General features: G+C 37.9%; 1 protein-coding gene across 1 annotated transcript in view; it reads right to left on the bottom strand.

Moving 5' to 3' along the window:
- Positions 1–26,907, bottom strand: part of LDB3 (LIM domain binding 3) — a 121,686-nt gene extending 94,779 nt beyond the window's left edge. The window contains exons 1-2 of the mRNA XM_075154308.1: positions 26,875–26,907; positions 26,650–26,775 (exon numbers count right to left, since the gene is read on the bottom strand). Of these exons, the coding sequence (XP_075010409.1) occupies positions 26,650–26,742 (93 nt within the window). The 5' untranslated portion in view covers positions 26,743–26,775; positions 26,875–26,907. The remainder of the gene's footprint in view (positions 1–26,649; positions 26,776–26,874) is intronic.
- Positions 26,908–27,456: the final 549 nt, after the last annotated feature.

Raw genomic sequence — 27,456 nt, 5'->3', positions numbered from 1 at the left:
GTTCCCTGCCTCAACTCCACATTATCAGATTGAAAAAATGTCAATCCTTTGTTAAAAAAAGAAAAAAAGAAGGAAATATTTTGGAGTTTGCATGTTAGAAGCATGACTAGTCTATGTATACCAAATATACAGATGATAGTCAAAATGTGGATGTGGCTTTTTAATAAGATGTGTTGGCATAGCTAGAAGACTATACAGCTCTCTAAATCTTGTATGGTATGACTAATAGTAATCTCTCTTCTCCCAATCTTCATCTAAAAATAGCTGTTAGACCTATTCAGTCTATTCTCAGTTAGCATCACGTACTGTGCCAAGATAGTGTGTGCTATGTATCTTGCAGAAATAAAATGGAAGCAGAGAGGTGAGTCATATAATAATAAACGTTGATTGTTTTGTTACAACAACAGTTTCTAAGGAACAAGTAAGTTCTTCTTTGGTATCAAAGAGTTTAATAACCTCAATGCAAATCAAAACTAAGAATATAACTGAGGTATTGATCCTTAGTATTCTGGCAGCCCTGCATGTTTGAGCAGTTCTGTTGACTTCCACAGGACAACTCCCTGCAGCAAAGTTACACTCAGCTTGTACGTGCTTGCAGGATCAGAACTGCCAAATTTCTTCAAAGGTTCCCCTTACGCTTTCCTACTTCCCTTTTTCAAATTTTAATTCATTTTAAAACTGTTTTATAAGGTGGGATGTTTCTTTGTGTTTCAAATAGACATATCTCAGTCATCAATATTGCCTTTCACATTTTCACAGCTATCGGCTTCTTGAATTCTACATTCTGTGCAGTTTTTTGACCTCCTCATACAAACACAATTTGTCTTGCCTCCCTCTACAAGCATTAGCAATAAACTAAGGGGTTTATGTCTTTTGCTATTGGCCATTATGGTAAGATTTTCTTTTTTTCAAGTTCATTCTGCTTAAGCAGAAGCATTTAATTTTGCTTAAGCATTTAATCGTATATAACTAAGACCAGAATGCTTTATAACTTTGAAGGGCTTTTGATCAGTTCAGCAACAATAAGGCCTAACTAAAAGGGCATTTGAGACAATATTGAGAGTTTTAGTTTGGCAGTTAGCGGCCTGCAGCCGCTTCTGATATTAAGCAACTTAAAATAGCTTTGACTTTGAGTAAGTCCTGAGGTTCCAGCACGGATTTGACTGATGTATAAGTGACTCTTCTGCTCCTGTGTGTTTGTAAATTAGGGTACCTATTACATTGACTCAGGCTTACATTTAACTGTTCTTTAAATGTGCATTTGTTTATTGAGTTCTTTTTGTTTCTGGCTACCAGAATACCAGGGAAGTACTTCTTCCTCTGATCACTAAAACATGAGCTGCCAGTTTAACACAGCAAATATAGCAGTCCTGTCTCTAAACCAGAAGTATGTAGTATTCAACTCCATGCTTTGTCTACAGATGCTAGAACAGTGTAATACACACAGAAAGGCATCTGTATGAAAGAAGATGAAATGTAGCACATGTCCACAGTGACAGAGATGTTGAATCAGAACTATATTTGCAGGAATTAGCTCAGTATCATGCCATTACTTTTGCGTCTAAGGTTTTAAGAGGCCATATTGCCCAATGTGAATCTGTTTCAGTTGGATGGCCCAGCATTAATCATCCACCATATAGCATCAATTATCATTAAACATTTTCCTTATGCACAAGAATAACTGTTTTGTACCTGTAGCATTCATCCATGCTCTGTGAGAGAATAAACAAAAGCACAGGCTTCAAACTTCAGTGTGTGAAGAATTCCTTTCAAGATCCAAGTGAATAAAAAGAACAGAAGCAAAGTTTCCCTGAGAAAGTGCAATGCAAGTCTCTTCTGTAATATGCTGCATCATGTTTAGTGCGTAATTTCCAGCAGGATCCTTGGAAATTTAAAGATGTAGCAGGTAAAATACAATCTTGACACATTTAACAGGTACGTAAACTGCTGGATGTTTCAGGAAGCAAGGAAAGTTGTAGAGACTGAGGATGTTTCTTTTACCTGTTAAAATGTAATAGCTTAAGCTTTGTTTTCCTAGCTTTTCAATTGAACACAGAGATGCCACTTCCTTTGTGAAGCCACAGGAACCACATTTGTTTAACAGGAAAAAATTTGAACATATTGATATAATCTCAAATCTAAAAGGGAAAACTTGTTATATTGAAGATTGTGAAGACTGACAAAATAATAACTAAAAACAACACAATCTGAAGTTTAAAAAAGGAAGCATCTTGTTTTGCTACTTCTTTATCTTGACTGAGGAGGGATGTGGCTATTGCTGAAGACAAGGATTGAACTTTATTTATAAAGTGATGATGCCAATGCTGGTTTTGGGTGTTTTAACCCATTAAAGTGGTGGGTGCAGCAATCTTCAAAAATTTCCCACTTAGAGCTTTCAGAGTATAATAAAACCCCCCAGATTTTATTTGACAAAGTACAAGCCAGTGACATATATGGTTTTCTCAAGGTAAAAGCATCCTTCTAAGTGAATTTTACATCTATATCAGCTTTATAATCCTCTATTGCATAAATGTAGCTGAGTACCTTCCCAAACATCTCACAGTGGCTTCAGGGCACGTAGCAGTATTAAGCTGAAAAGTTTTCAAAATGTGTTTTTTTGTCTTTTTTCCATATTCTAGAGTATTTTCCATATTGTCTACAATAACAAATTTTTATATGACTTTAGAATGGCTTCCTGTTTACAGACAAAATGAAATAACAGAAATGAAATGTTTTAACATACTGATACTGTCTGTAGCTAAAGGCTATTTCAGACTCAAAATGAAAAAAAAAATCAAATGAGTAAGATGAAAAAAGTATCATTTATTGAGAAAGATACAGTGATTTTTGTTCAACTACTAATGCAACATGGGTAGATCCAATGACCGTAACAGTTTACCAGCTTGACTTCTCTCCCCTACAAACCATCAAACTTGTGATGAAACAGGAGGCCAAGTAAACCCTGACAGAGTGGCTCCTACATTAATATAGGGCTCACAAGCTTTTCGATTTCTGGTTAGAAAGAAGTCATATCAGCTGGGTGTGCTATATACAAAGGTAACCTGGACTGATAGTCTTCTTTCCCCACAGAGTACTGCTTCATCAGCTCCCCTTCCCAACCTGCACCATTTCTTAGGGAGAATCTGAAGTTAAAATCTTTTACAAAACATTACACAAAAGACAAAGATATTATGTTCTAAAAATTTATAGAAAGTCTTCATGAAACATCAATATTGTTTATGAGCCAATGCATCCTGAAAGGTACAACTGAAAATACTGCTAAGTTAAGAAAACGTAACATCAACAAGGCTGCACTGAAATAAGGTTTTAACAAAAATGTCCCATAAATTTAAGAAGCCATAAGCTGATTTAGAAGCAGGTTATTTAGAAGGAGCTTTAAGAAATGAATGACCTCAGCTAGTTAATATTAATTTGTCTATGGTGAATGGCTCTTCATTTAAACTGACCTGTATTTGAAGATCCAAACAATGCCACTCACCTTCATCACACCATGTCTTCTATTTTTATGCCCAAGTTTTGGGCATAAGTTTGAAACTTGATTCAAAAATTCCCAACCACTACAAGGAAAGCTGTTCTTGGGAAACTTCCATTCAAGACAAAGGCAGGAGTCTATGATCTCGTGATTCCTAATTCAGCAGAGTGCATAGTTCAAGCAGCCTCAATTATCTTTGGATAAGCTACTGGGTTTTTATTTTTTTTTGCAGAGGGAAAATTATTTATTCAAACTCCCAGTCCCTCTAGAGTTCTCTAAAATGGCAAAGCATGTTTACTTGACCATCCCACTCAGCAGCATATTCCCAATACTCATTGTTAGAAAAACAGAACTTCCACAAAAGGAAAACCAGAAATGTTTTGACATTTACAGAACTTATCGTTGTGACAAGGATGACATTTGGACCCCTTGCCAGCAGTAATACCAGGTATATTATCTACTTTGTCAACATTCATTCACCAGTCTTTTAGGTGCCCAGAGAAGCACTCCCTTATAGACAAGCTGATCTGTTGTCTCTGATGACAGGTTTTGAATTCCCCGAGGAGTTACCCAGCACGTGTGTGTGTAGAGGGATTTCAATGTGCAAAGATTAGGACTAGTAACTGGCACTTGAACTACTGTGGACAGCCTTTCACCATCTGAGCTGCTCAGCCTGGTGATCAACAGGTGAGGGACAGAGAGCTTTCAGTTTGCATCGGGAATGCTAAGTAAGATGTATCCCATCTTAATAAATTCTTCAACTTTATTTTGTACTACATTCCAGAGGGTCCAATGAAAAATCTCTATTGTTTTAATTACAGATAGCAACGTGGGCAACCATCAATTGTGAATGAACACTTTCTGTCTAACCAAAAGACCCCTAGAAAACAGAGCCTGCAGATTTGCCTGTATTACTGATATTGCTGGTTAGTGATACTTTCACCTGTTAACCTGGGGAGCAATGTTTCTGCCAATTCCTTTTTGGGTACTCTGCTTCTCTCCTGTTTTATCTCATCTAGATTTGGTGTTCACCATTTACTGGTGTAAGCAGCACCAAGCTAAGGCAGGATTATTCTTCCAGAGCATACAGGTTTTAATAGAGTGTTTCAGGTAGGGCCTTGAAGCATGCTGCCTACAAATACTCCTCCAACTCTCACTCCTCTGTACATTCCTGTTTCTTTCAGGTAGTTAATTATAAGTGGAAGGAAAGTTACAGTGAATCACAGAGACTTCTACCAGTTTGGTAGCGTGATCAGTGGTTTAGGAGCTTAGGGTAGATTTTCAAAAATGGCTTACATGTTTGTATCTAATAAACATTCTTAGGTAACAAAGGTTAGGTGCATAAATTGTGTGTGAAAATCATCATTAGCCTGCTTGGTATATTCAGCTAGGCTTCTATCTAGATGAATGTGGTTCTGATTCTTGATTTAAGATATTCATTCATCCTTGATTTAGAGCGCGGCTCCTTATGGATCATGAAGCTGTGCAACTTAAGCATAGCTTGAGCATAACAGAACTATTCTGCAGGGTGCTTCACTTCCATTTCAAAGCTGTACTTTTATCTTTCATTCCTTCCTTGATAGATGCAGACATTTTTCTCAGAAGCACTGGAAGCAGAGGGTGTAGTGAGCTACACACCTAGCTACAATGAGTTTTAAAATTCTGCATGTCCCAATTAGGATTTTTCCTCTCCTGGTCCAGGGTAAATACACTAATTATGATAATCTGATTGCATATTTTGTTATGGAGTAAATGTTCACAGGACATCTATTTAAGTCCATGGAAGGAATGCAATCAAGTTCAGAATTTGGCTTAAGAGTGTTTTCCTTGGCTGCGTTAGATGTTGTAACTTCTGCAGTGGAGCATGTCAAAATAATTGGTTTGGAAGAGGCAGCAGGAAAGTTGTTGTTTGACCAAGAAAGAATTTCAGAAAGTCTAAGGTGGTCTGCCTTTCTGTGCCCAGTTTGTCTTTTTTCCTTCATCTGGCACCAAATGAATTGCTAAACAATGAATTGTGTAGATGACAAAATGTGACAGTTACTTTAATAGGAATTTCTTCTGCTGGTAAAACTTATTTGCCTGATACAAATGAGGAATGAAAGGAACACATAGAAAAAAGTTAACCCTCCACTTTGATCTCAAATGAGGACTTAGCTAAACTGCAAGACAATGAGCTTCATCACTCTATTTTGTCATCAAGCAAGCATCTGAATGGCTAAATTAAAGCAACATTTTGGACTGCATAAAGCAAAAATGTCTTTAAAGAAAATTGATGTATTCCCTAATACCAACATGCAAATCTCAGATCCAGCCAGAATTATGACTGATGGAATTATGGAAGTTCTCTGCCCTAGACAGAGTTATATTTATAGTAATATTTTTCAGAGCTGTACACCCATGTGCAACAAAATTTGTAGGCATTTTGGAGTTTTAATATGTTGGCAGCATTTGATCTTGGCCAAGTGTCTCTAAACCCTCTTAAATCAGGAGATTACTTAGTGGATGACTGGCTCCCACCCTCCCTAGTTTTTATTTTTCATCTGTTTCCTTTTTTTATATCCTTCCTTCTCACACAGCATCTTGTTCAATAACATTGCTTGGTCTCATGAATCATGTTTGCAGAGAAAATATTTTAAAACTGTCAGCAATGGAACTTTGATGTGCTCCACATCAAGACTATGCCAACTGCAATGGCAGCAGAAAACATTTCTCAAAATGAATATGCAGCTATTTAACAATAGGAGGCTTTTACTTCAGATACCAAGAAGCGGAAATAAATGAAAATTAAGAATGCTTGGATGGTTATTGGGCAGCTGGGGAGATTCCTGGGGCAGACAGAAGTGCCAAATGGAGCTGTATTAGTAATCTCTCTTTATCCTAGGATGGGTCTTCTATTTATAGAATTATACATCTCTTCAAGAGATTGTAAAATTACATATGTATATGATATGGGAGCAACATATGCATTTTACATGTAACTGCCTAATAAAGTCCAAAGATGCTCCCAAACTTTTACTAGACATATTTTAAATAGTACCACAGATTATGTCCATCTGGCTCTCTCAGCTGGTGACAGGCATTTTCTTCTGAATGGCCTTCCCCTCTGCCTTTTTGTATCATTTCCAGGATTGAAAGAAATTCACCCTCTACCTTCTGCTTCCATTTCCTGTGTATCTCCTATGTAAAATCCTCAGAGAAGAGCTCCTTCACAATTCCAGATCATACCAATGAGTCTTTTGGGTCATACCCAGTCCAGCAAACATTCAAGTAAAAGTAATTTCTATTCCACACAGTGACATTAATCTCCTATTCTATATCTAGAAAGCAACAATTTCATAATGATGCTATTCTTCAACAGCTATCCAAAGTCAGAACTAGAAAGAGACTCCTATTATTCAGTCTTAACATTGAGTCACTACCGGAAATAGCATTTTGCCAGCAAAATTTTATTATCAAATTGGAGAGACTTCCAAGGCTGTAGAGGGAAATATTAACATAAACAGTAGCTGATATTAAAGCTATATGCGTCAACGACAGAGAAAATGTAAATGTAAGCTTAGATTAATCTAGCTATCTGTCTTCTCTGAAGAGACACACCAGAAATTTGAGGAAAATTCTCTGGTTTCAAATAGTGAGGCATTGACATCTCTCTTCCACGTATGTACAGTGCCTAGCGTAATGGGGCCCAGACCTTCCCTGGCCCTGTACCTCAGGGGAATACAAGTATTGCAAATAAAGAATCAATGTGTTTCACAGAGTGACAAACAAGACACCAAGCAGTATTTTGGGCAAGTGATACAGAAGACTGGCACAAATAAATCATCCTGGTATTAAAATGAGTTCCTAATAAAAATACAAACAGAAAAAAGGAGAAACTGAGACATAAGGAAAAGAGAAAACTTATTTTACAAGATTCTGGCTATGTCAGAGAAGAACAAGACACTGTCTTCACTTTCCGCTTCAAAACATCTATCATCATCTCATCTAACTCTGCTGCTCTGTGTGAATACCACAGAACAACAGAATTGACAGGAAAGCACGAATTTCAAGCTCTATGCTACTCTGCCCTGTAATCTAGGCAATAATTCTAGCATCTGTTGCAGCCTCTGTGAAGAGATCTGCAGTGATAATGCAGCAGTAAAAGCTCTGCAGACAATAAGGTATCGGTCACGTCTCTTTGGAGGCCCCTTATCCTTTTTTATCATGCATGACCCTGTAAGAATGTGCAATGCGATAGTCCAGAGGGAGAAAGCACTAGGCTGTCAAGCTGAGCTTTTGCTGGCTGCAACTCATATGACACAAAGTCATGCCCATCTTATGTAAAGACTGATAAGAAGGCCGTGCGCTGTTTATGCTATATCAGTGTGTAATTAGAAAGTCTTGTGCTTGTATTAGTAGGTACACTGATAATCAGCCCTCAGAAAAAAAAAACCAACAGAATGGAGAACTGAAAGTCTGAATATCAAAAGTGGTTAAGTCCCTCTAAAGAAGGAAGGGCAAAGAACATAACTGCTCTGAGATTAACAGCTTTTGAAACAGCATGATTACAAGTACCTTCCCCAAGTAAGGTGTGAATCAAGCTGTCGTGGAAGTTAGTGAGTCAGGGAGACTCATGCAGGAAATGAATTCCATTGTGCATGTTCCTCCTGTGACCCCAGCCTGTTTGCTTGGAGGACCACAGAACTTCTGTCTCTTGGGATTTTATTTTTCTGTCTTGTCTGTCAACACATTAGAAATAAAGCTTTAGCACAGCAAAAATATTATGGTCCCAATTCCCCATTACTTCGCACAAAGTTATTCTCTTCAGTGCAAATGTAAGTATTTCAGTTTCTCTGTTAACTGCTTTGTAGCACTACAAATGACTGCATAGCTGCCTGGCAACGAGAAATCAGAGTTTGCATTTTCACCTCAGGCAAAATATCAATGATTTCTTCTCAAACAACATTTGGAAAACATAACATACCTTTAATTTACAATAGGGTTCTAAAAGCTCTTCTATTCCCCGTACAGTTCTATGTTAATGTTTGTTGGTTTTATGAGTATGGAAGTAAAACTAAGGATTGTGGGCAGCCTAGTGCTCACGTCCCTGTTTCCTTCCGTCCTGAAGAGCAACCTCCCTGCTCTTCTTATCAAAAATAACAACTTATAAGTCCATCTCACCTTCACATTTGAGAACCCCTCTCCATGGACTATGGCTAGGGCCACAGCAAACTCACTCCACAAAAGAGAGCGTTGGCAGGACTCACACATAACTTGCCATCTTGCAAAGTCAATGTGTAGCACACCTTCCTCTTTGTATCAGACAGTCCTTTTCTGCTCCAGTATGTGAACACTCAGAGCACACAATCTTTGCAATGACATACAAACGTAAATCACAGAAATTAAAGTTTGAAGATGCCTGTCTTGGCAGATTGCAGACAAGAAGCCCACGTTAGTGGGAGAAAGTCAGGAGAAAGGATCCATCTACATTTATCTGTAGTTCACTCAAGCAAGTCCTTGTCAGGACAAACGTATGAAGCATGGAGATCCATTTAAAAAAAAAAGATACGTATAATGGATTTAGGAGAGATTGGATTTCAGATTTCAGACTTGTACACTTATCTCAGTGGGAAGAAAGGATGACTACAGAAACTTCTGATGTAAACATGAGTTAATACTAAGAAAGTAACTTTTTTTTTTCCCTTTAAAACATCTTTTGTTTCCCTTTCTAGCTTTATGTAATAGATATAACAATCAACTGGGAAACATCATCCATGTGTAGATAGTGCACACTCTCAAATCCCATCATAATATGTAACATGCCAAAGAGGTTGAGGGATCTGTATGTTTTTGCATAAGCTATAGACAAAGTATTTGTCAGTCCATAGCACAGGTATTTCCATAGTGGACAGTAACATTATAATACAGCCTTTTGTTAACCCATCATTTGAACTATGTTGATATTAGTAAAGGAAAAAAGTTTAATCTATTTTTGTTATAAACTTGTAATCTAAGCTATGATAGTATTTTCAGTATTTAGTAATACAGACTGATGTTTCCAAAGTCTGACTTAAGAGTATTCAGTGCAACGGCACTTGCTAATATATTGACTGTCTTAGGTATTTTTTTAAAAATGGAGTTTACTTGTAACAGAAATTGTTTTGCCTTGTTAAAAATGAAAGTACTCCTATTCTATATAAGGCCTGTACATGGCCCTGTTTCCTGAGGGGCACTAATCCAAATTATTACAAGTACTAAATGCCAATTAACTCTCCCTTACAAGTTATGATAAATGATTATTTTAGGCTGAAGCTATACATTTTCCAAAGGGTCTTTATCACAGCTATGTTGACAGGACTTTAAGTATGGTGGTATGCTTAGTACTACCCTAAAGTAGCTGAAGTATGTGCCACAGCAGGTGCTACAAGTAGAACATAAATTTGCTTTGACATTAGAACGTAGGGTATAGAGTGAGTGCAGGATCGTTTGATGGATTTAAAAAGAACATATGTTGTGAATGGTTTGGAAAAGCAGAGCCTTTGGGGTATAGCATTAGAGTCAAAGCTAACTGAATTTGAAGGAATCCTGCCTCGTCATGGCAACAGTTGTTTGTACTTTATGATCATCAGGGTATCATCTGTTATTAAAGAAACATTTTGCAACCTCTAAGGGAAAAGCTCACTGTAGTGTAACCTCTTGGTGAAAGTAAGACCAAAGTATTAAAACATGTTGTTTGAGCTTTAAGGGATACATTTCTGCCACAGAACTGAAAAAAATTATATTTGCATCTATTTTACAAAATGTAAAACGTAGTTTACATTTATTTCACATTCTTGATAATGCCCTCTTTGTAAAAACTTGATATTGAATTTTTGGACCAACTCCTAATATCACAGGATGTTGGTAATCAATATAGTCCTAGTCCTTCAGGCACAAAGTGGCACAGAAGATCACAGCTTTTACCAACCAAAAGATCTCTCTGCATCTATAACTTTATATGTCCCCAACTTCCACTGACCAACTCACTCTAACAAAGTAGGAGATGAAAAGCCCCACCTTGTTAGCAATAACTATACCTCCCTGCTGACACACATACACTTCTTGCATCCATAAGCATGCACATGCTCCTCCACTTTTCACAACAATTTGGAAACAGTCAATGTCATTGTGATCTGTGCAACAAAGTTTCTCCTACAAGAAATTTTTTGCAGCTTCTAGCAGTTTTGGCCTTTGCAATGTCATTCTACAAAGATGTTGATTATTCCTTTCCTAATACCTGAGCAATGGTACAGTAGTATCTGGTTTTCATTTTCACAAATTACTACTGACTTTTCTTGATCCATCTGCAAAATCAATTTATTGCTTTGTATATGAATTAAGGTCACAGATAACTTGTAAAAATGAAGTGAAATACCTAACCAGTCTCTTTGATAGTCAGTTTATAGACTTGAGGTATGCCAAAACTGTAGCTAAAATTAAAGATCTGTGAAAGATAATGGAATCATCCCAAATGCCACTAGGAAAGCAGCCTAAGCAGCATACACATTTCCTAGATTAACCTTAAAATATATACACAGCCAGAAAACCTCAACCTCATCTCTGATTAGAGCTAGATTCTCAGATATTAGAAAAAATACCACATTCTATGGTGTTCAGTGTCCTTAATGGAGTTATGCTGGTTTATACCAGCTAAAAATATTACACTTATCTTAGTGAGTGTAGCATTTCTCTTACAGAAGGAATTTTAACTTTACGTTAAATTACATTTTTTCCAACCTCCTTTTATACACAAATGATTGAGAATAGCAGTATGATCCTTCAACTAATAAGGCTCTCTTGACAAATATATTTCCCTTGTAACTTCATAGAACTAGTGGAATTATACCAGGAATAAATCTGTTCCAGTATCTTCAGTTACTCTATTTGGAAACCAGTCATTAGCCTGACCTTCAGTGCAATGCTAAAAACAGAGTTTGTCTGTCATCAAGAGCCCGTGAGATTTTAGATAAAACAGAAGTCATGGCTCCTGCAATGAAATTCCAGGATTGTCCATCAAAGGCTTGCCAACAATAGCATCTCACTTAGACAATACTTTCATACTTTGATAAAACTAAGAAAAAAAGAATAAAAAAAGAGGAGATTTGACATTTGGAATTGGGCATGTCACAGAGACTTGATATTCAGTCTGAAGTATGCGAAACCAAAAGGATTCTTTAATTATATTCTACCTAAACTTTTATGACTTGAATAGCTTTGGTTCTTTAAAGGCCCAATCATTTCTCACACTATTGGGATTTTTTTTTTTTTTTTTTTACCCCTACTGGGGAACATTCCTTCTTGCTACCAACATCAAAACTTATTTAAAATAACATATAGATCAACACAAAATAAGTCATCTTTGTTCTAAACCCCAATGTAAATATTGTGAGCAAGCACTGAAGTGGCAGCGGGACTATTTATTCTCTAAGCTTCCAACTTCCTTGTTTAAATTAAAATAGATCAATCTTGTGTTCATTAGAATGGGAAGATTGTTATAGAAGGATAGCTGCAAGGCAAGACTTCAAACATCTTCCTTATGGTCCTATGCCAGTATGTAGGCTTACAGTGCTCTCCTTTCACACTTGACCCCGGCATTTCTCTTGACATTACTCAATCCAAAGTTAAACCTCAATATGCCTCCCAGTTCTAGCAGGATATTGCCAAATGCTTTGTTAATGAAAGATGGGGATAGCGAAAGTTACCAGTCATTTTCATATGCATCCTAGATATCCATTAGTATATACATAGCTTGCTAACAACCTCACTATCTTGGAATAAATGCTTGCATTTCCAGTATTCGTGCAGTTTGTCCAGTCTTGTAGTTACTTCTTACTTGGGTTTCTACTTAGAGGATATAAACAGGTATGTTTCTGGTAAGACTAAGGATAAGAGTGGGTTGGAGTGAAGATAGCAAAAAGGATACCAAGTCATCTTTAACATGGTGTTCTCATATCACAAAACGGACAAAGTATATTTCAATCAAAAAATAAAGACCTGTCCTAGTCTCTCTCTCTTTCACTAGTCTTTGCAATGAAAATTAGCCATAAAAAACAGAAGATGGAGGTGTCAGAGGTAAGAATAGAAAGGAAAAAGACAGTAAATTTCAAGACAATGTCAGGCATTACAGGAAGTGAAAGCCGTATTTCAAAGCTAAGCAGAGGTTAAGATTCATACTGTCAATTTTTAAGTGCAGCTTATAGGCAGCTCTCTTTAAACATGAGGCCATGGCACACTCTTATATTATGTAATTAAATTTAGAATTGTCACAGTGCAACCTGTTTGCAATACAAAGTGAAGCAAATCACCAGAGGAAAAGAGGAAAGTGTCAAGAGGCACCAGTGGCTATTTGTCCCTGGTGTCACAGTAGTGCCCAAAAGTTCAGTTGAAGATGCTGAGCCTGTTGGACAAGTTTTGCAGATTCATCCAAGAAGAAAACATCCACAGCCATCAAAACTGTTGTCTAACTAAGCAAGGCATGCAAAAAGGTTAGCAAAAAGAAATAAAGCACTACAGTGCTGGGAGAAAAATCCAAGTCTCCATGTTCTTGAATACTAAAGGAATGAAACTGAACAAAAAGTAAAAAGATACCATCAAAACAGCCTAGATTTTTGCTTATTCTGGTAGCAAAGCAAGATAAACTGAGCAAAATGTAAGTCATGGTGTGACAAATGACAGAGAAAGGCTATATATATTATTTTATATATATATCAAGAGCACCTGTTCCATCACAGGCACACAAAAAAAGAGCAGGAGAGATTTTTCTATAGGCCATTTGTATCCAAAGATAAATACACAGGTCACAGGCTGTATACATTCAGAAGGGAAAATGGGGAGAACACTTCTTGCGTACCAACCAAAAATGTAAAACTAAGCTCAACTAAAAATGTACCAAGGACATTGCAAGTCACTGCCGCCTTCATCTGTTCTCAGGATTTGGTATCTTTCTAAACAGACATGCTTTTACTTGATTTCATATTTCCTTTCTTTCCTTTTTTTTTTTAAAGGAAATAAACGTAGGGATTTGGAGCTTTTAATATTATGGCTTTACTCAATAAATATATGAAAATATTCAAATAAATATTAAGAAACAATTAGATGTTTCAACTTCACCTCTTCAAGGTGGTCACCATCAGCTCTTGTAGGCGTTAGAATTTAGACAGAAAAATGCTTTTCTCTTACGACACACTGAGAAAACTAATTTTTACCGAGTATCACATTAATGTAATTGTAGCAATGGTGGGAGGATATGAACAGCTTCGGAAGATGGCGTGCACCCTCTCTTTTTTTCAGAGAGACTTTGGGAATTTGGGGGCTTTTCTTGCTAGTTCCTGATCCATATTTTGTTATTGTAAAACTGGGTTGTCTGCAGTGGAAAAAGATAATATTTTAATGAGTATTTTCTACACATTTCTCTTTACAGCATTAGTATACCCCAGGACAGTCTCATACTAGTGTGGATGTATGGGCTAGTTAGCCGCTACTCTCAGACAAAAGCCAAGAGCAGATACTTTAGAGGAAGATTAAAACTAAGGACTTCTGGCATCCAGGCCAGAACGTTCACTGTGGATGTTCTAAAATTAAATGCTAACAAGGAAAGTTTATTCCTAAACCCTTTATCTACACATTGAACAAAGAGGCTTAACAATCAATTACATGGCAAGAGCTCTTCCTTGGTCTCCTAAGCTTGGAGATGCATTTAACATTAGGACCCAATCCAACTTCTGCAAAACCAGTGGAGGAGGATCAAGACTTGATGTAGACAAAAAAGTAATATATAAGTCCTCTTAGCGATGCTTTCCTCAGATATAACTCATCAAATGTCCAGTTAATAAGGCAAATAATTGTAATTGCTAAATTATATTAAAACTACTCCTTTGTGCAGTTTCCTGGCCTATAAAGAGCTTTAATAAACAAAAAAAGTTACAGACCAAATTAAGTAATTGAGCTAAACACTCAGAGTGGCAAGAGGAAAAGACATCTACCCATATCATCAAATGGCATGAAACTCAGATCCAGCTTTGAATTCCTTCCCCATGGGAAGAATCAGCATCTCACACTGTACTTATAAAATATAATACTGTACAAGAGTGTCCTGCCTCCTTTCCAGGTTGTCTTTAGGACACATGAACTCCAGGGAATCATGGGTGGAATGTATAAAAGATCTTATTGCAGCTGCTTGTACTGCACCTGTTCAAGGGATAAATAAAGCAGCTAAGTTCTAGTTTTGGTTTCATTCGCTGCCAGTCCCTTGATGTGCAAAGAAATGATATACCACCTCCTCATCTTGTCAATCATACTGCAAATATGTCTTCAGTATTGTGGAAGGGATGATCACTGTTTTTTTCTGTTGCCAGGAATGTTCCCACAAGCTGGGATATCCTCTATGACAAGTCATACACACTGGGCAAAACCAATGGCTCTTCACTTCATATTCATCCAGCCAGCAAGCAACCCTGTTCATGTAAATTATCAATCCTTAGGCCTCTTCCCATTCTTACTAGGAAAGGAATTAGAATTGAAACTGATCTGAAATTAAAACTGAATTAACTCACAAATTCTCTAGAGCTTACAAAAGGTTTATTCTACTTCGTTCTTTTCCCCCACTTTATTCACCTTGGACTCCCAAAGCTAGAAACATGTTATCATATTGTATAAAAGAAGAAATACTAGATCTGTGTAAGCTGAAGATCCAGATCTTTTTGATGTGAGTCATTGGGGTCTTTCCATTGGCATTTAGGACACACATGCACATCTTCACAGGGCACATTTTCCACAAGAGCTTGTTGTTGCTGTTACTCTGCAGGGCAGATTTTTTTTTAAAAACTCGTTCGCTCACTTGCCTATTACTTTATATTTCTTTAGATCACCTATAGAATGTTTTCTAGAAATTCAATAAAGTAAATAATGTTAGCCTTAGAAAATACAACATGGGCTTAGAAAAGATGCACATATTCCAATGTTTTGCCATGAAGAACTTGTGGAAATGTTCACAACCACTATCTGCTTGTATTTTTTTTTTTTTTTTTAAAGAAGATTAATGTGTCCTACTATCTCTGTTCAGCATATTTTCTTCAGAGAAAAAGTTGGAGATTACAGTCTAAAATGACATTTTTCGGGTGAGGAAGCAAAGCTCTGCAGAAACTTCAGCACAGAAATGTAGGAAAAGGGAATTGCTGATGAGCAGGACAAAAACATCATTTTGTGGGCCACAGGATGTGTGGTTGTAAAGGAAGGAAAGTCTCTTCCAGGAATTCTCGGTGGAGATATACTCTATTCTCAACACAGAAATTATATTGATATTAGTTGCAGCTTGGGTTCCCCAACATAGGGTAAAGATGACTATTTAATACAGCAATGCATGTAATCAGAGAAATAGGAAAGCCCACAACTACATACAGAGCAGCTGTGAACCTCCATAAAGTACCCTGTTTAGGCATCTCCTTCCTGCACCCTTACATCCTGCATATTCTTTCTCTTTCCCTTCACTGTTCTTTAAGAAATTATAACACCTTGTGGAAGGGTCTGTAACTTTCACTTTCAAATGCAGCCTTCATCTCTTTACTTCTCCACTCACAGTGCACTTAATCTGAACATCATTGAAAGCTGGGAGCAAAGAAAGGATGGCAGTTTCCAAGAAGGAAGAATGCGTGGGGTAGAGCAAAGAAAGACAGGCAGAGGAGAAAGCCCACGTCAGCATCCCAGGAGTATGGAAGAAGACAGCAGAGTACCATCCCATATAGAGCAAGGATGAATGCCAAGAGCCAAAGTTAAGGGTATCCCACATGACCACAGATCACAGCAATATCAGCACTTGTCCTTGCAGCCAACTGCTACAACTAAGGCATACAGTTCTCAAGTGTGGGATAGTTCCTCCCTCAAAAGAGAAGATAGTTTTGCTATGCCTCAGGGATGAAACAGCCAAACAATTCTGGCACCCTAATAAGCTCTTTCCATCAGGGGCTTACTTCCAACAGCCTGCTACCCACAACTCCGCACACTCATCCTGAACTATTGACAACTATATGCCAACACAGCACATATTTTAATTTTAGAAATATTACACTGAAAAGAAGCAGTATGAAGCAGTAGGCAATTAAACTGTTCAAATAGGTTTGGTTTGTTGTTGTTCAAACAAGCCCTGACACTTACAGACTTTTGACCACTTCTTGTCATCAAGAAAGCAAAGCAGACACATAACAGATTCTCATCCGCCCCACCCCATACAATTGGCAAAAGGATTTAATCTTGAATAATTTGTTAGATAATTTAAGTAAACAAGTGAGACAAGAATCTTCCAGACAGGAAAGCAATTTTGACAGTAGGCCAGGAGGGTACTTGTATTTTGCAACTCCTGTCAAAAAATTAGCAGAAAGACTATCCATTTATCTCCTAGAGTAGTTAATCTTAACCAACTTTGATGAAAGAGAACATCTTGTTTTGGCTGCCTATTTCTCTCAAGGGCAGTACCAACTGCCCTTGGCCATTTTTGAACCAGCTATGACTGGGTAAGGAGAGAATGCTGACATTCTCAAATAGAACAGGATGGTCCCAGTGACCCCCAGGATCAAGAAAAGGCAGCCCAAATTCACCCTAATACCAGAGCATTCTGATTTGGCACTATGTACCAGAATCTGGGGTTACATGTAGTATTTTTGGAGTTTTGGATACCATGTTCCATTCCAGAAGCTTGAGGTAAATGTAGCATTCATTCCAATTCAAAATAGCTTCCTAAGTTACAGGATACTTTAAATATAGCAAGAGAATCCCACAGAGGCTTCTGAAAAGTGTGCACGGCACCCTAACCAGGTATAATAAGGACTACAATGACTTACAGTTATTTTTCTTCATGCCACAAAGTCTAGTTGTCACTAATGCTGGCTTTAAACTGAAGAGCCATAAATTGTTTAAAGTAAGTGTGTGCCCTTAAGCCTGTTACCTTTAATGAGAATACGGGTTTATGTGTGTTAACAAGTATGGCTAACCAAGTGAGGGAGTCAAAATAGCCCAGCAGCTGGAATTCGGACTCTTAGCAAGGGAAAGGAGGGGATATGGTGCAAGCATATGAAAGGCTGAGTTCCTCCTAATCCTCAGCTGCCATTGCTACAAATCAATTGTATTTGGAAGGATTTTGGGGAAAGGTTAAAACCTATTTATGCACAGTGTCCAGGCACTGAACACCTGTGGCATAGATGATCACCACAGCAGCTACGCATGTGGGAGGTGCAGAAAGTAACTCTACACTTGCCAGGGGATTTGCACGCCTTTAAGACATTTGACCCATTACATCTTCCTAAAAGAAGAGTAAGATCTCATTGACTTTCTGGAAAAATGGCTGCTAGCCACTGCTAACAAAAAGAAGAGTCACCTTGTATGAAGCACATTCAAGATGTCATCTGGAGCCATTTGTAAGCTGGAAACTAATTATTTTCAGGGTACCTAATTCCAAAAAACACAGAGTGCTTATACTCAAAGTCAGTGGGTAGAAAAAATAAGTTCTTTCTTCCCCCTACAAATAAGAGCTGGATGGTCTCAGAAGAACACAGAAACAGCTTCACATCTCAGGGGAAAAAAATACTCTTCATGGACCTGAAAATGAAAGTTTTTAGGACTGTTCCAAAGGATACCCAACAGTAGGGCTGGACTGAGCTTCAGGGCCCGCTTCAGGCTGATGGCTCATATGATCAAGGTTTTATTTCACTTAGGCCGTTAAGTTATAATAGCAGCTAAGTAAAATATATCTCTTTTTTCTCATCTATGCAGCACATTTTGACAGGTGATACCTGTTTGCTTTTAAATATATGATATTATGCAAATTATGGGTCAACACAATGTGACTGAACAGCACACTTTTTAACATCCTTGTCCTCACTCTGTACTGGCAAGAACGAAATTCTTTATGAAGTGCCATTTAAAAAGTATCATAACATACTTTTATCAAATTAGGATTTAAAAACTTAGACAATTGTAACAAAAAGCCTATTCTGAGATTTTGCTCTCAGGTAACCTTTTTATTAAGGCTTTAATTACACTAGTACAGAAGAAACAGCCCTTTAACATGCTGTATAAGCCATCCTTTTTCAATTAGCATTATTCATTTCAAAGCATACCATAGCTGACACTGCCAGACACTGTTTTATCTTTCCTCAAGGCTTGCAAGTATTGATTTTTACCATGTTCAGCAAAAATTTTCCTCCTTCCTCTCCTCTTCCTTATAATCTTTCAATGGGGATTAGTAACTTACCTGCACATTGAGCATCGAGCTCTTCCTGCAACAAAACCCAGTGAAAAAAGAAAAACGTATCTCGTATTATATTGGACACTATTTAAGTTATATTATGCATTAAAATGTGGCATCTCAGGTACCTATGTGCAGAAACTTCTAGTTACACACAAAACAAATCAACTATATCAAATTGTCTTTTCAGCTAGCTCCAGTCCATTCTGAATTCTAGATTATAAAGAAGACCATTGCATTTTGTACACCATTTTGATACTTTCAGAGTGCTACTGAAGGTTTGTTTGGGTTTTTTTTTAAATACCCACATTTTCTAGACTTATAAAATAACATACTCTTTATGCTACTAATTAGACAACAAGAGTTACCAGATGGGAATTGCTGTTGCTAGTATAGAAAGTTAGTGTTAACATATTTGCAGAGCTGATTTCCCTCTTTGTGTTCCACTTGCTGGAGAACATTTTGCAATAATGAATTCTGAACAGAGCTAATGACAGGGTTATTTGCTGTGTTATGAAGACAGCCATTTACTGAGTTCAGACATCAGACACTAATAAAAAGTTCTACCTGAAAAAAGCTTATTGTGCATTTTAATTATAAAGCACTAACAGTTCAGCAGCTTTAATTTCATAATTTAATAGTTACATCCTGCTGTATTTACTAGTTCTAAAGGATCTGCAAAATTATTAACTTCAATAATAATTAAGTAAATCTGAGGACTTCCTGAAATACTACATCAACTATATTCTCAACTAAATAAACTCCAGGTCAAAGGCTGAACAGTTTGTCAGACCAGAATATCCAGTTGCCAGGGAATACTGTTAAAAGTTAAAACAAGAAAAAAATTAACTTAACTCATTTGAGTTGTGGACCTGTTTCCTTAGGTTAAGAAACCTTCTTCTCCTCCATAAAGACACAATAACTATGGTTATCCCCACTTGTGAACTTTTCAGTTTCTCACAGTTAACACTATGCCTCCTGTTCAAGGGAAGGGTTATGTTCCCCTCCCTTTTGCAAGAAAGAAAGAAGTCACTATGGAGTGTTTTTTTGGCATGAGTAGTAAAGCCAGCACCAAGAAATACTGACAGTATAACTGAGTTGGTAATTGCATAGATGCCATTCAGCCCAATTATTTCATACACTGAGCTCTTTTCACAGGTAATGCCACATAAGCATTAATGATTCAGATCCAATCACACCCCAAAGAAAAAAGCTGCATTTAGCAGGTGAAATAAAGAAAGGGCTTCAAACCCACTGGTTATGTATTATGTGTCAGAATAGTCAGAGCAGCAGGTTTGATGATATGACATCATTTAAGCCAGTACTTCAGCTATTACAGTCCATTATTCGTAATAATCTGGCCTATATTCTAACAGGGCTAAATGTTTCTCCTGAAATTCAAATTGAGAAACAGAACCTTAAATAGAGCTATGCATGATGCCTGCACAGATACTGTGCAGAGTACATAATACTCCTTATATACCTCTGGCCTTCAGCAGTGAGCTTGGTATTTAGTGATTACTTTAGTCACACAACAGATAAGAGGGGCTGCCTTTCAGTTCCAAGCACATACTTGATTTAAAGGAGAAATAATTTGACCAAGAGCTGTAGTTAACTCTGTATCCTTTGTGAAAGTTATTTGGTCGAGTACAGTACATACATCCAAATCGCATTGCATTATGATGCTAAGATTTAAATAAAAATAATAGTAAAAGGACTCTTCCCCCAAAAATCCTGAGTTTAAAAATAGAACAACAAGCTGCATGGATTTTTCAGAATGTTTTCTGCAAGGAAAGAAAACAAAAGCTTCTTATATAATGATTGTTTAACCAGAAAGGAAAAAATAGTACTTCTTGTGCTGGAACTGCTTTGTATTACAAAAATCAGGTATTTGTTGAAATCAGACCTTCTCTTAAAGTGTTAGCGGCTTAGGTGAAACATCCATTGGGATTACTCCTCAGACCTGATACGGTATTTTTGATCAAGACAAAGAATGTTGTCTACCTCAGAATAACTAATGCCTTACCTCTTAGACCACCTGCACAGCCAAATTTAAACCTGTTCTGCTTTATTCAGAGCAGAGACTTGAATTGAGTCCCCAGTATCCAGGGATGTTCTGATTCCCAGGCCCCAGAATCCATCTCTTTCTCTGGCCCAATAAATATTATTTAAAAAGAATGCAACTAGAGAATTTGCTCCCTCCCTCCTTGTCCAACATACACATGCCACTCATGTTTGATGAGAGATGCAACCATGTTATACAAATGCCCTATATATTGAACTGTTATTTATAGTGTAGATGCTGACTACTGGAACATCTCAAATAAACAATACCAAATCAGGAGGTTTAGGAGTTACTTGTAAGGTTCAGGGTCATAGAAATGCAATGATTTCTGATAACTGTGGCTGTAAACATACCGGAATTGGCTTGCCAATTAGTTTGAAAGCAAAGATACCATACAAAGTAACTAGCATTCTCTCATGATACTGACACATCCATACGTATAACAAATGGCTGCACATAATAAAATTCAGAATGCTATAACTTTGAACGGGGTGACCCTGTTGCTCAAGAAGTGACCTACAAATTAAGCAGATTATCCCAAAGCAATGCTGATGCCCACAGAACAGTTGTTTTATCAACAACATATAGGAAAGTTTTGGAATATTCTTAAAAGTTGGCCCGGAAGTATTTCATTTTCCTCTCACAAGGAACTATTTTGAGTTAAATTGTAGAAGACGAAGAATGTGAAACCACCCATGCATAAGAAATTACTACAGCTTATCTAGACATAAGATGGTCATTACATTAAATGGCTCACTCCCCCTTTCAGAAGTTGACTCAGTGTCATTTGAGTTTTGGGGGAAAAAGGAAACATCTCTACTGAATAGTAGTTGAAAAGGAAGGCTTTTAGAGACTTACCTGTGTAGTTTTGTAGAATACCAACTATTATAAATACTAATTTATGGCTTTTAGTATTGTGAAGGACTTCACATTTGGAGATGAAACAAAACCTCTCGAAATTGCAGTTGTAGCTATAGGACAACTACTAAGCAGTTCGATTCACCAGAGATGGATGCTTAACAGGTGATGTGGAACCAGCATTTCAAGGGAACTTCTTAAATTTCTTCAGTTCAGTCAATACAGGTACTCTTTTGATTACAATTTATATACAGCACCACATGGCCATCCAAATGACAGTTGCAGAACGCATAGTGCCTGACCCAGATAATCTGAGTTTCCCCTGCCTTCAAGAATAGAAGAAAAAAGCCAAGACAGACTCCCTTCACCCATCACTTGCCTGTTGTAAGGCACTGATACCCCACATGCAATAAAGCCAACAGGAAATGAATACTCTCACTTAGCTCCTCTAAAGGAAACGCAGTCACAGCAAGAGGTTGACATAAGTATGCTGGGGAGTGGAGGAGAGACAGGAAGTAATCAGGAAGAGAGGCTGGTAAAAGGAAAGAACCCAACAAATGTGAGAAAAGCCTTCCTGCTCCTCCAGAGACATGGACTGCGAAATGCTAGAATAGGTGGGGTTTTTTACCTCCAAAGAGCTGTCTCAGGCTGCTTGTATCAGAATAAGTATACAGATCAAGCTAATTTCATTTTTTTCCTATTAGTGTTTGCCATTTCCCCTCACTGCGCTTATGTCATCACCAGATTTCAACTTCTTCCTCACTTAATAGAATACAGCCAAAATAGTTCTCTAACACTTTTGTTTTGTTTAAACACTGTCTCCTTCAGCTTCAGGATCTGGCTTTTGATTTGGAACACAGGAAACATTAAAAAAACCCTCTATTAGGAAATACAAAACTGTATGGATTATCACAGAGTGAATATAGCAGTCGTGAGTTACTGCACTGTTCTGGATAATATTACTACCATGTCAGATGATGATAATTTTTGCATACCTTTCAGCTCTTTGCATCACCTGCAAGCCAGTCTGTCTCACTAGTAAAGCTTGCTGTTCAGCAATAATCATTCACATATATATGAAGAGGCTCTGCTATTGCGTCCATCCACGTACAATCGTACCATCTTGGGTAACATGGCAACACAGCACTTAGATAATTAACTGTGCCTAAAAGCCTTCTTACAGAGTATTAGGTCCATAAAATTAATGAATTCTACTTGCTTCCAGATAGTTCATGCAAGCACTAGGAGAAAATAACCTGCTTTGCTGCCTGCGTCAATTTGGAAAGACCAGATTTATGCGTATGATCACGCCACTAGTGACAGCTCTTAGCATTGCCAACAACCTGCAAGTCTCATTCATTTCAGTAGGACTGACAGATGCTCAGCTTTACTAAGAGTCTATCAGTAGTGTTTTCCTACCTCTGCTACCTGCCCATGAGATCTCATGACAGAATTTGTTCTAGAGGGTAGGATGGTCTGCAGGGTGGGGACTGGAAAAATATTTTTAAAATCTTCCCAGATTATTTTCTAATGCCATTGTTAAAGGAGTGTGAAAGCTGCAGAGTGACCTTAACTCTTCTCCACTTGTTTGTGTCTCCTCTTTTCCTGTCCCCACCCTGCTATGTTAGTCAGGCACTTATTTTTAGATAAAGAACAGATAAGCAGAACAATCCATTTGAGGGGAACACATCTTCACCTGTCACCCAGCTGACTGACTGTGACTCCTGTGTCACATGCTGTTGACTATTCAGCAGTGAGCTGATCACCTGGACCTACCTGAAGGGAAGAAAATACAATGTCTCAGCATTTTAGAGAGTCCTTTAAAACGGAACTGTTGTGCCAAGCAGCTCTGAGTAATTCCCTTCCTTGCACATTGTTTTAAGAGCATTTTCCTGAACAGAAGCATTAGCAATGCCACAATCTTGTATTGTGCCTTTGTCAGTAGGCTTCAAAGACCTTCAGGTTTTCTCCCCTGCTTCTCAGGTGGAGAAGTGCAAGCTCAGTGGGAATGGTATGGGGCTGGCTGACAGAGTGCAGGTCAACAGACAGCTAAGCCACAGCTCTAGTTCCTAATTCCACGGTGCCCACTTTATGTCTACCTGTGGGCTGGCTTCATACTGGCACAACACTAGCTTCCCCTTTCAGGAAGGTCCTTGGAAACATGCAGGCATAAGACTACAGATGGGTGTGGTAGACCGTTGCAGTCATCTTTCTCAGGAGCTCAGAGGCAACTCTCTCACAGCATGACTTGCAGCATGACAGAAAAGCACAGAGCCTCCATGGAAAAGGATGAATCTTTTTGTTCTCTGTGGCCCACCCACAGATGGTCTGATTGCTTGGGGGCAATTAGAGTATAATGAGCACGTCCACATGTAAACCCTATCTGCCTGCACAGAGGAATACTACGCATATGCAGGCAAAAGGGCTATGGCACATCTGGTATTAAAAGCAATTATAAGACCCTTTAAGTTGAAGTGTTTGGGGTTTAGGACTCATCTGGCACATAGAAAGTCTAATCCCATCTCAGGGTAGCTGTGGATCAAAACCATTCCATAGATAAGTGTACGGCATCCACCGGCACCATTGAGAGCTGTGTGCCCTTCCCAAGAAGGGGATTTTCCTCACAGTTATCTTCCCTCCCCCACTCCCCCCCCCAGAATATCTTGAGAATGTAAGTACAGCTTTCCTTTTCCCCCATGGTAAGATTGCAATTATGGCTAAATTCACAGCTGAACTCACTTATGACTGCGAATTGCTGATAGAGGAATATCTGATCTGTTTGGTGATATATTTATGTGAAAGATGCTAAAGAAAAAAAATAGACTATTATCATCAAAAGCCATGTATTACACTGTGTTCCAATTAAAAAATATCACAACCAGCAGGCATTCCTACTCTAGCTCCCCCTGAAAGAGGCTATGTTCATTTCTGCATGCCTGCTTTTCCCCTCTAAGGCAGGCTACAAAATCCAATCCCATCCCAAAGCAATGCTCCCAGCTAAAAACTGGGCCTCACTGGGAAAGAGTTCAAAACATTTAACAGTGCTTTCTGACACTTCTACTGCTGGAAATGCAGCCAGCTGTGTGAAGAGGTAATTCCTTCACACCTCTGGGAATCCAGCCATTGCAGATTCACTCCTGCCCATCATATGCTCTCAAAAGTCCCATGAGAATCATATAGCCTTTGGCCATATTGAGTATACTTTAAGAGATTATAATCTGAGACAATGGGTTCTTTGTGAAACAACTGGTTTTTCATTTCTGATTGTGTCATATACAGTGCAAGTGCCACAACCCCAGTCCTTGACTGACAGCCTCTAGGAATGACTGAATTACTTATTAAAAAATAATCAACACCATACAGCGCAGGCTGCAAAGTGTCATGAAAATGCCTACAGAAATGCGTTGGCACATCTCTGTACTGACCTTGGGTGGGATAAGGAAAGAAATACCAAAACTATTTATCATGGTGAAATTAGTATAAGTTTATGAAGCGAGTTTATTTTTGTGGGCAGGGTTTTTTTTGGTTGTTTTTTGCTCGTTTGTTTTTATTAACACTGACAGAACAGCCTTCTTTGCAATTATTATACGGCTTCTGCAAAAGCGGTTATGAAAAGTTCCTCTCATCTCATAGGACTTAGTATTAGCTAAATGCGGCTCTATCTTCAGAGAAAGGAATATTGTGCATAAGAATAAGGGAGATCAAATAATACAGAGCTTTACAGTATGAATATGAAATAGTATAATTAAGATTTCAGCTCACTGATGACTTCGAATCATGATTGTTGCAGGGCTATCAATTTGGTATGCACAACTTAACAGACTATTTTTTCACTGTGAAAAAAACAGTTTTCAAAGTAGTGTAGGTGGCTTTTTTTGCAGTGGAGCAGACCTTTTATTTGCGTGGGTTTTTGTGGTGTTGTTTTTTTTTTTTTTTTTTTTTTTTTTGTCTGATTAAATCATTGTGGTATTCCTTTTAAACACTGTTACATAAGTAACCTCTCTTGTCATTGCACTGCAAAATAAGCCTTCTGCAGGTGATTAGTGGAAGAACCAAGATTCTCTAAAAAGATCTGAATATTCTGGAACAGATTTGAGACTGTCAAAGAAAAAAGAAAAAAAAAAAAGGAGGAGGGAGCTGCAAGAGGTAGTAGAAAGCAGAGTTCCCAAACTAGAAGTTACACAGAACTATCTAGTTTGATAAGAGACCGGTAGGTAAAGGAAACGCTTACAAATTTCCTGAAACCCATCCAATGTTAAAAACTTAAGAAACTGAGCTAGTTCAGGTAATAAGAGCACTCCACTGCAACACTTAAAAATATTGCTCTTAGGGAAAAAACCGCAAAAAGATGGCTAGGAAATAAATGGACTAATCTGTAATCAACAGATACACCAGGTAATTAATTATTAAATCACATGCTGTTTGTCAGCTGCAAGTGGAAGGCTTCTGCATAATTTAGGACCTATTTTAAGCAGTATTTAGTCTTCTGCTCGACATGTCTAATTTTCATCCAATTATTGCTCCCCCCCAAAAAAGGGGACATGTATCCCTATCTTTGTCCAGTATTAACACCTAGACTTCACAAATTTACAAGCAGTTACATGTTTATTTTCTACAAATATAATTTTATATTCCCATTCATAGTTGTTATACTCCCTTCCCCCCAAATAGACAGCACCAGTGAGGCCCCTATCAGCAGAAAAAGAGACAACACTGTACAAAATAGAACTGGAAGCTTATTTAAAAGAGACAGTATTGTCACTCTTAAAAATATGCTAACCAGAACTGTCTTCCTGAGGCACCATCAATGCCAGGTTGTACCTTGAACTGGTATATTTAAAGTCCACATTATATTCTCTTTATTCAGACCTAGCTGCAAAGATCCTCTATTTTGCTAGGCCAGGTCAGAGCGTACATATGACTAGTCCACTGCTATTTTCCAACCTAAACAACCTCAATGAAGGTTTTTTGCTCACTTACTCTGGAGATGGTCAAGGGCATGTTGAAGTCCTTGCCCCCTTGCAGTCGGAACCCCCATGGTCCAGGTCCATTCAGAGTCACGCTGTAAGCCATTTTGTACCTGCTTCACAAGGCAGCAACAAGGCACTGCAGAACAGAAGGATGGGGTACACAGAGAAAGTGTGAAAAAACAGAATGAGAAAAGGGAAGAGTTTTACATAACGAAATATTCTCTTTCTGCCTTGCCTGTTCAGTCGTGCTGGGATATCACCTAAGAATAGATGGGAGCTATAATGCAGATGCTGATATCCCAGCTGAGTAGGGCCCATAAAAGGTTTGTAACCAGACACCTACTATGCAAAGACTTCATGACTCAGAAGTCTAATATAGCCCCCAGGGAAAGCGATAGATCTTTCTAGGCTTCTCAAGCCCCTCTTCATGCTCAGTTACTTTATGGGCAAAACACATTTTGTAATAAATCAAGCAAACAAAATCCCATGCTAAAATCCCAAACACCCAAATCTCTTTACTAACCTGTTAACAACTACACAGCCATTTGTAACTTCTGCTTCAGAACATGTATTTATTGCACCATGATATATATAATGTACTACAAACAAGTTCTTTTTATGTAGATCTTTCCATATGTAGAAGGAAAGGCACCAAAGAAGTGTGTTTGCCTTCTTTTGCATTGGTTTGTTAAACTGAAAAAAGTATATACTACATGCACTTAGCATCACAAAAAAAACCCACAACTTCATGTTTGGTTCTTGGTTCCATAGCCCTTGCTTTCTCAAGGGAAAACTAAAATTTATTCTCTTTGAATAA

The sequence above is a fragment of the Calonectris borealis genome, chromosome 7 (genome assembly GCF_964195595.1).
Source record: "Calonectris borealis chromosome 7, bCalBor7.hap1.2, whole genome shotgun sequence".
NCBI lineage: Eukaryota > Metazoa > Chordata > Aves > Procellariiformes > Procellariidae > Calonectris > Calonectris borealis.
This window is presented reverse-complemented; position numbering and strand designations above follow the sequence as displayed.